The sequence below is a fragment of the Myripristis murdjan genome, chromosome 3, assembly GCF_902150065.1.
Source record: "Myripristis murdjan chromosome 3, fMyrMur1.1, whole genome shotgun sequence".
Taxonomy (NCBI): domain Eukaryota; kingdom Metazoa; phylum Chordata; class Actinopteri; order Holocentriformes; family Holocentridae; genus Myripristis; species Myripristis murdjan.
The window spans coordinates 27,033,836-27,049,331 of NC_043982.1; the positions used below are offsets into that span (position 1 = coordinate 27,033,836).

The window sequence follows — 15,496 nt, forward strand, 5'->3', positions numbered from 1 at the left end:
CTATTGGAGGTGCTGGAAATATCTGTATACGACATAATATTGTCTATGATTCACTAATTATTCATGCACAGAAAGGAAACATTCACCACCAAGCCGGAAAAAAAAAAAAAAAAAAAAAAAAAAAAAAAACTTGCAATGTACAGTAGCCAGTAGATGTTTGTTACATGGGTGCATTTTTCCTTAGCAGAAAATTTTGGTTGTCAGTGATCTCTCATTTGCTTAATAAAACCACACCCATTCAGCAATATTTATAAAAATATATTTCACAAAGTAGGAAACAATACAGGGTATCTTAGATTACAGTACAGGGAGTAAATAATTGAACATACACATTTATAAGCATTAAAGCACAGTAGAAAATATGATCTGCATGTAGGACTATTTCATATATATTGTTTAGTCTACCGAGAACTGCCATAATACTGTATCAGTACAAACTGAGTATGCACGCAGCTGTAGTGCCATTAAAGATTCTCATTATGTGCAAGAGCTAACGTGCAGAGACAAAAACCTACCACCTCATTGAAAGCTAATGACGTTAGCAGTAACTCTATGTACAGTACATGTCTTTTTTTGTCTATATCATACAGTGTAAGCACAATACGCACATGGTCTGTATTGGTATCTTCATTTTCTGGGGCTAATGTAATCTGTGTTTCCTATATGAAATTTGATGTTTTGACGGGGTCAGATATTCACATACTCAGGTATTAATCCAGTTATTGTGCTCAGATGGTCACTGGCTGTAACTCAGAATATATAATGAGATACATTTTTCACACAATTAGTATGTCGGAAATGTCCCATTCCTGCAATACCATTTAATTAGATCGTCTGTATTGTCATAGTAACTTAGAGCTCTTGTTTTCCTGCATACATCTAGTCTATATCACCGACTGCAGTAAATGCATCATATGGTTTGGCTATTATGGAATAGTGTTCCAGTGGTTGAAAAACAGCTGAATGTGAAATAATCAAAACACACTCACTTCATAGCTTCAGCACAGAAAAAAATGATATAAGAACAGATATACAAAAACTCATAGAACAATAATGAGGAATCAACACGTTTGTTGTCAAAAACATTTGATTACAATTGTATTTAATGTTGCTTCTGTAAAAAGAAGGCCTCAGAGTTTCTACATTTCTCTTTTTTATCTTCACTTCAGTCTTTTATAGGCTAGTAACACTTGCGACCCACACCTGTAGCGTGTAAATACAAAGAGTTGTATAAAGCAAGCCATCTGGGCTCAGAGAGTTTATAAATGTGGCCACCCGAGAACATATCAAATGATTACAAATTCACCTTAAAGCCAATACTTGTAGTGGTTTGTCTTTTTGCTTTTTTTTTTTTTTCAAATCATACATACATTCATCATTGTAATGTAGACCATATATTGCTTTTTCATTTTCATTTAGTTTCAGATCAGCTGGGTGGCTTGTGGAGATATGATACAAGAGTTCCTCTGCAGCTTCTGTGGTCCAACTTGGTGTCCATGGATCATGGAGTATGGTGTCCCATCAAGCTCCAGAGAACCCCACAATGTCCCTCTTTCCTCTCATCAGGCAACTACCAGCAATCCCAGGATTTTTCTGCTTCTGGCAGTCACAGCAAATGACAAACACCCAAAATACTGCTAGACACTCCACGAGAATCTAAGTTACACTCCACAAGAATCATAGATCTCCTAATAAAGACATTGTTTGGCTCAACAATTACAATGCGCTTGAAGTAGTGGATGACGACTGCTATTCCTCACTCTAAGAAGAATAAAAAAGGTGCCCCCACCCACCCTTGTTATTAACTTTTTTTGTCTTTTTGTTTTTTTAAACAGCTGTTTCTAAAAGCCAGCAAACTCCCTAGCGTTTTAATACACAAGTATGTGGACAGAAAAAAAATCAGGAAGGTCTTTTTCTACTGAACCAGAGGTCAAGTCTCTCGGTCGCTCTCGCCCACTGAGTAGAGCTCCCCAAGTCTTCTGAAGCGTGGACCCCACTCTCTGAGGTAGTCATAGTTCTGGTCCGAGTCCGACGATGCTGTCTCCAGTGAACTGAGGGAGCCGGCAATGGATCCCCGGCCCTCATATCCGTAGATCTGGATGGAGTCATAAGGCGGCGCCGTGGGGTCATTGTCTGCCTCGTGAAGCCGTACGTTGATGAACTCATCCACATCCACACCATTTGGGCCCGAGTGCTGGCCCGCCCGTGGCATAAACTGCAGGTCCGGCTTGATGTCCTTGCGTGGCAGGTAGCCATTAATGCCATCCGGGTTCTGCAGCGTGGCGATGTCAAAGGCTTCTGTGTCCTCCTCGCCACCTCCCTCGTCGTCATAGCGGATGATGTTCTCCCTCACGTCTTCATCATCCTTGATAATCAGAGGCTCATTCTTGTGTCTCCGCAGGGTCACAAATAGCACTACAATAACTGTTGAGAGGAAAGAAAGAAAGAAAGAAAGAATGGTTTAGGTGATGTAATAAATTTTCTGTCAGTGTAAGTAGATTTTCAGTGTAATCTGTCTAGTGGTATTAAGTCTAAGGCAACTGGAATGAGTAGCAGAGGGTTTTCAAGATTACACAGAAGGTTCAGTTCACTTTGACATAACTACCACTGGATACAGTATATCATTATCTGATATGAATGATGGTGGATGACTAATAACCTTCATAGACTGTCATTAATTGTAACCAGGTTGCACAAATCTTCATCTAGGTTTGTAAACCTGTTTCATGGTAATAGCTATGATTAATGTTACAGTGTGTATAGACATCCCACCTAAAAGCAGTATAATGCAGGCAAGAATGGCGATGAGCGCTCCCATACTGAGGCCGATTGGCAGGACGTAGGCCTCCACGTTGCAGGACTGGACAATGCCCTCCTTGCTGCATCCACAGACCCTGATGGTCAAGGTGTTGGTGCTGCTCATTGGTGGATTCCCATTGTCCGTCACAATGATTGGCAGGAGGTACGTCTCCTGCTTCTGTCTCCGGAAGGTATCATGCTTGGCTAGAACACTGATTGAATTGTCTGTTGGGGAGAGGTAAAGCCAGAGATGAATTTTCACAAGGATGAATGAAAAATTCATTACTATTCATGATAGCAACAGACTGAAGTTCTATTATTAAATTGTGTGAAGATCAGTGCAGCATGAGGGTAAACTAATTTCACATCAGTCGTCACAAGGCTTTTTAGCATTCTCACATTCCAATTCTGTTGACAGATTTCAGCCACTTTCCTTTTCCACGACAGCCCAATTTGGGGATCCTGAAGGAAAGCGAGCCCGAGTTTATCATCCCCTTTGAAAGCTGAGGAAATGAAGGGACCGCGGCAGGCGACACTGACTTAGAAGATGGCACATGTCGACCCAGAGAGGTGCCAGCTGCTCTTTGATGACACTTCTGTGAAGCTGTCTGCTCATTAGCTGGCTCTCCTTACCCTGCTCACATTATCAAACACTCGCATTCCCATAAGAATCTACTCCCGCTGATCTTATGGAAAACGTACAAGATTTCTGATAGTCTAACCTTTGCCACTCTGCTTGAGGGTGCATTAAAGTGAGAGAGAAAGTAGATTAGGTTATATACAGTACAGGGAGACGGGATGGGCTGACAGACCAAACTTAATCAAAGGGTGGAGTGGTTCATGCTACAATTGTTTGCTTTGCTCAATCGGTAATTGATGTGAACATAGGCTCAACATTCTTCTTACAAGTGCTGCCACAGTACGCTCTGCTTTGAGAACATCGGCATTTCCTGTTTCATTATTCGTTCATCAGAAGCACCTACTATACTGGAATAAAAAGAATCTGGTCGTCTGCTTCTACAAACAGGTCATGCACGTTTTCTGTGGAACTATTGAGGATAAAAATAGAATGAAACAGACATTTCACAACCCTCAGCCCATCCGCATGAAGACACCACTGCTCAAAGAGTCATGTAGGGCAACCATATAGATCAGCTTCAATAGATTCAGCTGCCTTTTTTTTTTTTTTTTTTGATTCATCACACACTGACTATGCAGACCCTGTATACATTGCATTAGTAAGTTTCAGCTCACCAAAAGTAAACTCTTCTTTGAATTAAAGCTTCACTATGTAACTTTGCTACTGTGTGAAAAATTCAACCTCAATACCCAGAAATCCTGTGATGTGACAATAGTAAACTGCACACAATATGCTCATGTTTACCAACCTGGCTGGTCTGTCATGCTTTTACACCAAAGGAAACCAAAGGGATGAGAGATACAAATTATTTATTCTTTGAGTCCATCTTATTCTGTATGGTGCTTGATTGCTGCTATTTAGGAGACAGTTTGTATTTTGCTCCCAAGTTTTGATTTGTAACTTCCTGAGACTAGAAAAGGGTGGATTTTTCACCAGTGTTCATACCCAATAACAGAATTCCATCAAGTCATATGGGGTGAATCTACATCATCTAAAATGGGAGAGATGGAATGCTCTAATTTGAATTTAGGCTGACAATACTTTGCAGTTTTACATAACAACCTCACCAACTGTTGCTTTAACTCTTTATGATGCAGCCCCAAGACCAAAAACCTATGTAAAAATAGACTTGTCAGTTGCTGGCATCTTGTGTACAGCTGGGCCAAATCTTATCCTTTTTGCCTATTGTCGGCAACTCCTAACCTCTTCACAGCAAACCCCTGCAATTAAACTCATCATGACAAACAACAGCACCACAAAGCCTCACAGGGGCCTGACACTCTTCACTGAAGAGTCTCCCACAGCTGACGATTCAGATAGAAATAGTCACTGAAGTGCAGGGGAGGGGGGGCGTATGCTGTGGGGGAGATCCTTTTCTCTTGTCAAGCATTAGCCATACAGCACACAAGTGGCTTCATGGGTATGTAATGGTATGGAGTAGAAACACAACATGTAATGAGGTTTATGTGGTTACAGGCAAAGCACATATTATGTAGAATGGGGAAAATATACTCTTATGTTGTTTAGTGGACCAGGAGGATTTGCTTGTAGTGTTTGTATGTCTGGTGGGAGTTTCATATGTAATCTATCATTTAAAAAAAAAAAAAAAAAATTAAATCTCTTCTTGAAGGAAGCACAGGGTTCATGTACCTGTAAGACCTCCACGCTCCAACAGTCTGATCTGTGGTAAGACTGCTTGGGTGTTTTGGGGTGAGTTCATGTTCTACATTCTTGGTGGTGCTTAAGCCAAGTCTGAAATTTTTTAAAGAGCCCTTCAAAGCTGAATAAAATCCTGTACAAAAGTGCAAGGATTTTTTTTTCTTTCTGGTTTCACAGTGCATTCAGCTGTTCACCGTTCTATTGTCTTATGATTTGTAAAAAGAGGGCCAAAAATAGGAAAAGTGGAAACATTCCCGAAATTGTCATAAAGAGTTAAATATTTTACCAAAGTCTGAAAAGATCAAATACTTTTTCATTTCATTGTGAAACACAGAATTTTGATCTCTGGGTTTTTATCTCTAATGGTTGTTTATTTCTTTATTTATTTTGTGAGACACAAAGGAATGTTGCAGTTGTTTTTTTCAAAGATGAATTATTAAGAATTTCTATGAAGAAGTGCGTGTAAATAATTGTTACAACTAAATACCTCTTTTAACTGACAAGAAAAAAGTTGGTCTTTTGGATAAATTACTGCTAGATCAGATGCGTAGCATGTCCATAGACTGATGCAAGGCTTTTTCTCTCCTTTTTTACATGCTCCTTTCTTCCTTCCTTCCTAATGTAGTGTCTGTGGTTCTTACAATGTCATCTTATTATGTTTTCCTCCTAAAGTGCTGGTTTCCACAGTGGAAGGCACTCAGGTTTGTAAAAAGAGACTTAGCCCATTTGATGCCCTGATTTTTTTATGGACTCCTTCTTCTGTCAACGAGAGGTTGCAGCTCCACTGGTACAGTAGCTAGCCTGAAGCCTCTGTATCAAAACAGAGGGATAGTACCATATGAAGATTTATTTGCCCCGGGCAGAAAACATTACACAACATCAGGACAAACACAGTCTCTTCACAGCGAGTTATGCAGAGGAGGCAGGAGAAGAGGAATGTAATAAAGAAAGAGAAAAGCGGCAAATAAACCAATCAGAGTATTTAGCAAATAAATTTAGTGCCATCTGCCACACTGCAACAGCTCCCAGGAAGTCACCCTACATTGAGCTGCAAGACTACCAGGAAAAGCCATTTGGATCCCATTCATTTAGTTTCCCTCAAAACGCACTGGGGAGTAAAGAGAAGCTGGTGTCCAGACAATTTCACATCTGCTAATTGTGAGCTACACTGATCCACCAGATTTCATCTCCAGTATGGCTAACATGCCTCAGGATAGAGATTAGGAGGAAAAGACATTTGCAGAAACTTGAGTCATGCCATCACATAAGAGCTATTGATCTGTGTTTTCTTTTAGTTTCTCACCTTGGTTGTTCTTAATGGTGAAATTGGGGTTGTTGAGCATCTCTGGGACCAGGCGGTAGTCAAAGTAGTGGCCCTGAATTGGGTCGTCTTTGTCCACTGCGCTGACAGTCTGGATCACCTGTGTTGAAAAGACACACAGGAGGGCCCAAAGCCATTAGAGAAGGCAGGCTATTCATTACCTTGTTTTTGCCATCACAAATTGTCTCAGTGTAACATTGGCTGGCTCACACCAGATGAAATATATGCCCTATTCATTCCTGGAGTTTGAGATTATTATCAATGAGGTCCTGTCTAGTCTGGCACACTTTCAGGCTCCTGGCTCTATCTGTTAATCTGTCATCATAGGTCTTATCGTGCTGTATGTCTTTATGATTGATTGGAAATTAGAATTCAGGCCCTGCAGGCCCGTTTCCCTTTTTTCACGTCTTTTTTCCCCCTCTTTCAGTAAAGCTCCCTATTGTAAGCAGGTCTGCTCTGAATGAGGACGATTGATGGGAAGGAGAATGCTAAGTACTTGTCCAGGATTTTTGGCTGGGGGAAGCATTGTGCCATCTGGAGGAGGACATGAAAGACAGTCTTGAATTATGATCCACTCTGATCAATCCTGACTGCTCTCATTTCCCCTTTGCTCTTCGCACACTGTGTCAAGGGAGGACTGTTGCAGGGAAAGAGGGCCGTGCACCCACCTCCGTAGTTTCCCAGTGAAATAAATAGGCTATAATTCACCGTGGCCAATCATTACAGGGGAGGGGATAGAGAGAACCAGAGAGAGAGGGAGAGAGAGAGAGAGAGAGAGAGAAAGAGAGAGAGAGAGAGAAAGAGAGGGAGAGAGAGAGTGATAGATTACAGGCTTGATGAATGGCTCCTTCTCTCCTTACCTGTCCAGGTTTTCCATTTTCACACAAGAAGGCCTCATATTCGGTGGCAAATTCAGGGGCATTGTCGTTAATGTCCATTACTCTGATAGCTACGATAGCCCTGGATATCTGACTGTGGTTTCCTGAAATACAAAGTGAGATAGATAGATAGATAGATAGATAGACAGATAGATAGATAGATAGATAGATAGATATATGATGGTTCAAAAACATCTGTAAAATATATATATGTATATGTATGTATCTATACACACACACACACACACACACACACACACACACACACACACGGACATGCAATTCAAAGTGCCTCTGAAATCCCCTGTACACTGTAATGTTTAAAACATGAGGGTTAAAAACATGCATATTAATGAGGTAATGGCAGCTGAAGTCTAAAAAGACAATAAAAGGCAGTTTAATTAGATTAGATTTTGATTGGAATTATTCATCAGCAGTAATTGACAGTCCCTTTCGAGAGCCCCTGTAAATGGTTGTATTTATTAATCAGAGGTGCAAATGCCAACTTTTAAAGCAATTATCTGTTAATATGGTCCCCAGAGGGCTGTGACACCCTGGCCGATGATACCGGTGTTGTTGACTTGAGGCCACATAGCTTGTGGAAAGTAAACTGCTATATTTCAAATTTGAATGGCAGACAGTCTCTTGATGTTATGAATACAGAGCTAAGATACGCTGAGCAGTGAAGCTGTCTGTTACAGCGACAGTGACCAGTTCGGATGGAAATGCAACTGATGCCAGGACTCAAGAAATTCTGGTTAGACTGAAGATTTTTTTTTAAAAAAAACTTGCTGTTCAAGAAAGAGCGCCAAGCCTAAACATGTAACTAAACAGCTGATAAACCAAGCCTGTGTTTGTGTTTTTATGTAAGCTCTCATTGCCTCCGAAAGATCAGTCGTCAAACAGTGTGGGCAGTGCTGTCACATCTTAGTCCTATAGGTGGCGCTCTTTTCTTCATCTGATCATCCATGTTGTATTAAATGACCCGAGAGAGTATCTAAATGGAAATTTATTTATATAAAAAAGGCATGCATTATTACTTCAACAATTGGATATATATTTTTCAGGAACACCAAGCCATGGAAGGGGACATAATTTTAGGATGCCCCAGAAATAAATGCCCACCGGTGGGCCCAGGAGACAAGCCATGAAAGAGAGGTAAGCAGAGAGGAGTGTGGAAATTGACAGTCTGATAGACAGTGATAGATGGATAGAGTAGGGCAGAGAGAGAGAGAGAGAGCAAGTAAGAGCCCCCCGACAAAAGTGACTTTGCCTCAGCAGCAGACGGGGAATAGAATCTGATTAGTCAGATGTCAACTGGTGCGAGGCGGCAGAACGCGCCTCCGTTTGGGTGGCAAATGGCACTGGGATAGAACTGGGAACACATCTATTCCTTTTCACGCCAGAGAAGACACCCGCTTCCCCCTCCCCATCCGTGAATAATAGCAAGCTGCCATATTTATTTTGGTAAATTCCTATTAGGTGTGCTCAGAGATGCCACTATCTCGAGCTGCAGTTACTTTGCCAACGGGCATGAAAACGCAGTTTAAATGTATGGGTGCAAGACATGACAAGACAAACACCTTATCGAATGAGACACATTCAATTTCTCCAACAGACTGTTATGATGGTGGGGTTTTTCTGCTGCATTGCGTAGCCAGAATGTTGTGACTGTGTTTTGGCTTTCACTCGGTCTGACAATTAATGTGAGTTTCCTTTGATTAAGGACAGACATAGACTGATAGAGAGAGAAAGCAGAAGAGGAGAAAAAGAAAGTTACAAGCTGTATAAATTTCTATTCCAATAGCTTTAAGGGGTACATTAAGTTTTATCACAACATACAGCCCCCCTGAAACAATCTGTATGCAAATAAAGCCTTACATATGGTTTGAGCTGTTTGTAACTCTGCCTGCAAGATTTTCTACGTAGTCAGTGAGTTTTGCGGTTCGCAGATGTTCTTTAATCTGTAATGGATGCTGGCGTTGGAGCAATCCACTGTGGAGCATGTCTTTAAAACTGTTTATTTTATACGTCTTAATGTTCTTGCACTTCCACAAATTGACTACTGAGCTGTTTAATTCAATCAAAACTCAGCAAATTAACGTATTTAATGCCTCTGTGGATTCAAACGCTAATTGTTTGTGCCATATTCCCGGAGCGATTAAATGCGATGGGTTACAAAGAGCCGTACTGTTTTACAGTGGCTCCTTTGACTGAAATAACATATGAGGTTGTTCAGAAGACTCAGGTCTACCACACAGTTCCCACTTTTATATCCTGGTCTGCCAAAATGAGAGTCCAGCTGCAGAGGGGTTTCATTTTGAAAACAGGAAATTGCCACTCATTGAGGAGAAGTTACTTACTGACTTCTGCGGCGGTCACAGTAATGTTGTGCCACATGTCGGTCTCTCGGTCCAGTGGTTTGGCCAGCGTGATCTTCCCATCATCGACATTGATATTGAACTGCCTCTCAAGATCTGTGTGCCGATCAATGAAGTACCTACCAAGAAAAAAACAAATCAGATATTCAACAGAAAACCGTGCGGAGACCAAATCATGCCACACCCCACTGAAAACCACACCAATGAAGCATTCTACATGCTCCCTTGGGTGTTGTGGCTAATGGGGCCTTATCCATCAAGAGGGACCTGTAGATTAATGCACATTAAAAACAGTAGGAAGTCAGTAATTATCATCTGAGGAATAATTACGGCCTTCACATCAGCAGCAGGAGGTATTAAAGCCTGATAAGGTCCGAGAGTCCCTCCTCTCGTGGCAGTGACACCTTCCTCCTACAAATAGACCATTAGTAACATGTTATGTCAGGGTAAGAGATGGCGTGTTGTTAACCCTGTTTCGAATCTGTCAGCACTCAATGGCTCCCAAAGGCTTTGCATTAATGAGTTGGAACAGTCCTGCATTGGCACAGAATCCCTAACTACAGAGGGTGGGGTTGATGGTGAGGGGTATGATGAACGACATGGAGACAGACCTTTCACCAGTTTGAAATGTGCAACCCTGACTGATGCTAGACGCCTCAGCCAAACTGCAAGGCGTTTGTTTGGCAGGCGTTGCGGTGCATGTGGTCAGACCGAGGTTCAAGTCCTTGTCAATCAAACGGCACACTTCTCTAAATTTATCAGCTGTCGTTTCAAAGGATGCATTTATAAAATTTTCCATGCGCCTCACTGTGTTGACTGTCAGTGTGGCACAGTGACTTTGTGACACGGTGACTTTAAAAAAAGATCAGAATTGGGGGAGTTTGGAAGACAGGGAAGTTTGTCTTGGAGGAGAGTGAAGGAGACAGAAATACTTCCAGATGGCCACTCTCATGTCACTTTACTGGGACTTTAAGCAAAACATGAAGTGGCATAGAACAGTTTCATAAATACAGTGGCAAGTCAAGAAACTCCCCAAAACTCCAGCAGCGGGTATGAAATTGGAATGGACATAAAAGTGAATTTTTCAGATGCCGCTTGAAACTGTGAAATTGCTCTTTCATGTTGCAACGTGCACGGCGCCAATTCTTAGGGACAAGCCCACACGAAACTGACTAAAAAAGAATCTGTCATCCCAGGTCATCTTCCATTTCACACATTTCATTTGCCATTATGTGTGCCTGTCATAAACATCCTACTCACCCAAAGCACAAGGCCCCAATGATTCACGTGAGCTAATTACACCATGTGCCACACAAGTGCTTAAATAACTTGGGGACAAACTGAACTGTTCCTCTTTCTTTCTCCCTCCCGCCCTCTCTCTTCCACTCTCCCTAAAACTGTTATTCAGTACAAGTCAGAAAGTTTTTTTTTTTCCTTCTAGCTGCTTCTCTAGCCATTTCTAATCCAATCCCCCTATCCAATTCCCAGAGGTTCTCTTTCCCGACCCCTTTCGCCACGCAGACGTCCCTCTACCACCAGGAGCCCTGCTCACCCTGTCTCCCTTCCTTCCTAACCCTGGGTCTCATCCCATCTCACAGTGGAACTGCTCATCCCTATCAGTGGAGACCTGTTGACAGGAACCCTGCAGTTTTTACACCAGAGAGAGAGAGAGAGGAGGGGGGGAGAGCAAGACAGAGAAAGAAAGAGAGAGAGAGAGAGACAGAGAGAGACAGAGAGGTGAGAAATACAGAGAGAGCAATATGGCGATGGAGAGAGAAATTGAGAGAAAGCACCATAAAACACAAAGACAAAATCACAACAACAACAATATGAAGGGTGGACTGAGTCAGGGGGTTGCTGCTTATACAAGAATGGAGAGAAATTAAATAAATAAACCACTGGCCCAGATTCCAATTGTTGGGGAGATGTACCGAGCCGTGACATTTCCATTTTTGAGATGAAATGGTGTAAAATCCTCTAGACGCCGGGCTGGGAGAGGTCCGCAAGGACTCTCCTCCCTCCCTCTCCCTCGCTCTGCAGACGCAGAGCACTTTCAAGACAGGCAGACAGCAGCGAGCCACCTGGGAGCAGCCTCTCTCCTCTCTCCTGCAGACTGAGTGGATCCCAGTCAAACTCTGACAGCCTCACGTGGAGGCAAGGAGACAGACCCTGAAATGTTCTGCCACCTGTCAGTCAAGCTGACAACGTGATGTGAAAAGAATTAAAAGCAAATAAAAAATGATCTCTAGTGTTGTACGTGCGTAGCTTTCCAGAGCGATATGAGTGTGTGTGTGTAGGTGTACATGCATGCGCAAATGTGCATGCATTGTGTGTATGTGTGTGTGTGGGTGGGTGGGTGTGTGTGTGTGTGCTCACCCTCAGTTCTCTTACACTTCACCAAGCCATTAAATGGCATTGGGCTGACCTCAGTGACCTCAATTCAGCAGTTAAGTAACATCACATAAAGGCTGTTTGGGCCAGTTGTTTACAGCTGTGTGGCAGTTTTAAGGCACAGAACCAATATCCCAAAATACTCAAAGCATCTATATGAAAAAAATAGATTAGTAGCTAGAACATGAGCTAATTAAATTGTCAACATCCGTCATTCATCCTTGTATATCTTAAATGTGAGAGATTGAAACTGAAAGCTGAGATAACTAAAAGTGGTATATTGCCAGATCATTGTTTTCATTGTTGTCTTCATTTTTTGTTGCTAAGTATTCATTGTGGTGGTGATTCTACAAACCACTTGTCAATCAAACTGTGCAGGCAGGACTGTGATGTCTTATGCCTTGGATTTTTTGTTGATGAAGTTTGAGATTATATTTTCTTTATTTGTTCAGCCATGGTGGCTAACCCAGTTCTTCTTGTGTTTATTCCAAAGAAACTGGAAACATAAAACACATCACTTCCTGTGTAGCAGGGAAGAGCTACAAGACATCAAGCCTTTTTCACAATACTCCCATTTGTGGTCTTTGTACTTAGCAAAAATGATTTGCATTGTTTTGGGAACTGGCTAAAATGAAGGAGTAGCTGCAGCCACATTTACTGATGTTTATAACCCAAGAATGACATAAAGAAGATACATTTTTAAATAAATATGTGAATATGTGAATTTGATGCAATCAGTGATCCAAAAGAGCAAGGTCAGCCAAAATCATAAATAAATACATTAGCAAATAAAGCTCTGAATAAATAAGCACATAATTAGGTCACACTTGCCCAGTTTATACCTGGCACACTACCCAAAAATGGAAGCGCCAATAAATGCCACTGCTTTCTTTTGGCATGAATTGTAAGTTACACTCTGTAAATACCACCATGACGTGGAAGGGTACGGGTTTATTAACAATTAACCATTAAGTTCATCTGTATTTGGGCATTCTGAGACATGGGACGGCCTTCCACATTTTCTCAGAGGTGTGTGAACACACACTCAAAACCGCAGGACTGCAGCTGCACATGTTGAGACAAAGACCAATTGTCGAGAACAGCAAATGGTAATGCTTGCATGAAGTGGCTATAGTCTGAACCACAGCTGGGTTATCTCAGTCTCAGAGCAACAAAATGGACATTTATTCATCTGAAAATGTCACCAATTATGTATTTAATGATAAAATTAATGGATGAAATAGCAGCCAACAATGAAGCTCGCTGCTGTCTGATCTTGAAAGCTAATTGGAAGGAAATGATGAGCCAAGCTGCAACACAACAACAAACTCACTGCTGCAATCTGCAACATCTGCCACCATTTACAACCTAGAGCACCTTTAATGCTGCTGTGACAGAGACTCGGTATCGCAGTGAAACAGGGCACTGACGCTGATGCAAACCAACAACGTATTACATTGAGTTCTCGCTGCAGGAGGACAGAGCCAGTGCCTGGAAGATGCAAAAAATTTCTGTGTAACCTCTAGTTATATGGCATAATGTCAATATGAGACACTAGAGGTCGAGCAGCAGTGGAGTATCCTGTGTGTGTGTGTGTTTATTCACATCAGTGTATATACTGTATGTGCAATGTGCATGCATGTGTGAATGTATGAGAATGGATGAGTGTGTGCTTGCATGTGTAAAGACGGGAGAAGGGGTGAAAAGATTGAGAACAAATGCTTTTTTTTTTCTACAGAGAACAAAATGCATCCATGACATTCCTGCTTGTTATTAGGTCAGTAAATCCGCTGGGAGGATCACAGATGTAGAACTAATTTTGCTGTCCCCTGAATGCTGACCAGTCCTGTTGTAAGTCTACATTTTATTCAGGTTGGATCCCACAGCCATGCAGTTTTCATTTACAACCCCAACAAATAAATAAAAATATTAAAAGGAAAAAAAAAGTTCCTCCAGAAAGGAAGGTCTACCTGACATTAAATTCCCATTCATTTTAAAACCCATCCCTTTTACATGACTCCTTGTATTACCATATGCAACATGTCAGCTGTCAGCTGTGGTAAAACGGCGAAGGAAAGCCTGAAGAGAAAAAAACAGACCAGATTTATAGAATTACTCAACAAGAGCTGTAGCTCACTCCCCCTCAGTGCTGTGATCATCTTCTACCTCACATGAGAAACCTTTACATCCATGTTGTTACCTTGCCCAAAAATTTAAACTGGATAAGAAGATGAAGAGAAAAAAAATGTACTGTATAAAACCCTTCGAGGATTTTGGCAAAGCCTGTCACACTACAGATATTTTTGGAATCAAATCTATGTTAGACACTGTTTACAGTTAGTAGTTCTGCTGTTACTACTACAGTTGCTACTAGCACTATTAATTGGATTATTAGTCGAAATACAACTATTTTTAGAATTATTATTGTTAGTAGTACTTTCACCACTACTGATACTACCACATTTTTAAACATCAGGAACCGTTCTTCACTGTATTGATTACTGGAGGATTTAAACTGATAAATACATTTCATGAGCTCCAAATAAGGACGGTCACAATATCAGGTTTTCACTTTGTGATTATGGCCGGTACTTTAGTACTACGGTAATAATATTATTGCAACATCTATAGAAAATAAAAAAAGAATAAGAATAAGAATAGTCTGTCACCATGTCATGTGTGCGCTCTGTGTGTGTGTGTGTGTGTGTGTGTGTGTGTGTGTGTGTGTGTGTGTATATGTTTGTGTGTGTGAGTGTATGTGTATCATACTGTTACATAATATCAGTATATATTTTTTAAATATTACAGTTATCATTAACACTGGTATATTGCCACACCCCTGCTCCATATAATCAAATTTCTAGCCTCTATCCTCTAGCAAAATTCAGCCTTTTATAATTAATGTATAGTTATCAGATCAATCAATTACTCAAAAATACTTTATTTGTGTAGCACCTTTAATACAAATGAATGTAACACACAATAAAACCCTCTTTCTCTCCTAAACACACACACACACACACACACACACACACACACACACACACACACACACACACACAGAGAGAGAGAGAGAAACACATAAAAATACAACAACAAACTGTAATGAACAGAGACAGAGAAAAAGCTATCATAAATCTCAACGATTTGCAATGGGGAAACCGGAGGCAGGATTAAGACCAATAAGAAATTGATAAAACTGAAAATAGCAAAATGAAATAGTAATAAAAAAGGGTGGGGGGTGAAAAAGAAGATAAATAAACAAAAATTCAACACAAATTTCGATTGAAATACGCCTTTGAGTGATGATTCATCAGAAGTTGTCTGAATAGCGCTGACACAGTCAATCAGCCAGTTTGCTTCTCCAAGTAGGTTTTAGGTTTAAATCCAGGACCGGGATGCATCTTTTGCATTGTGATCTGAGTCA

General features: G+C 41.1%; 1 protein-coding gene across 3 annotated transcripts in view; it reads right to left on the bottom strand.

Annotated features, from left to right (window-relative positions):
* Window positions 1-291: 291 nt before the first annotated feature.
* Window positions 292-15,496, bottom strand: part of cdh8 (cadherin 8) — a 103,277-nt gene continuing 88,072 nt past the window's right edge. For 2 of the 3 annotated variants that reach the window (XM_030048491.1, XM_030048492.1), the window contains exons 7-11: window positions 9,661-9,797; window positions 7,280-7,401; window positions 6,402-6,519; window positions 2,773-3,024; window positions 292-2,424 (exon numbers count right to left, since the gene is read on the bottom strand). In XM_030048491.1, coding sequence (XP_029904351.1) covers window positions 1,931-2,424; window positions 2,773-3,024; window positions 6,402-6,519; window positions 7,280-7,401; window positions 9,661-9,797 — 1,123 coding nt within the window. In that variant the 3' untranslated portion in view covers window positions 292-1,930. Of the gene's footprint in view, window positions 2,425-2,772; window positions 3,025-6,401; window positions 6,520-7,279; window positions 7,402-9,496; window positions 9,511-9,660; window positions 9,798-15,496 lie in introns of all 3 variants that reach the window. The other variant, XM_030048493.1, reaches the window with a different exon arrangement.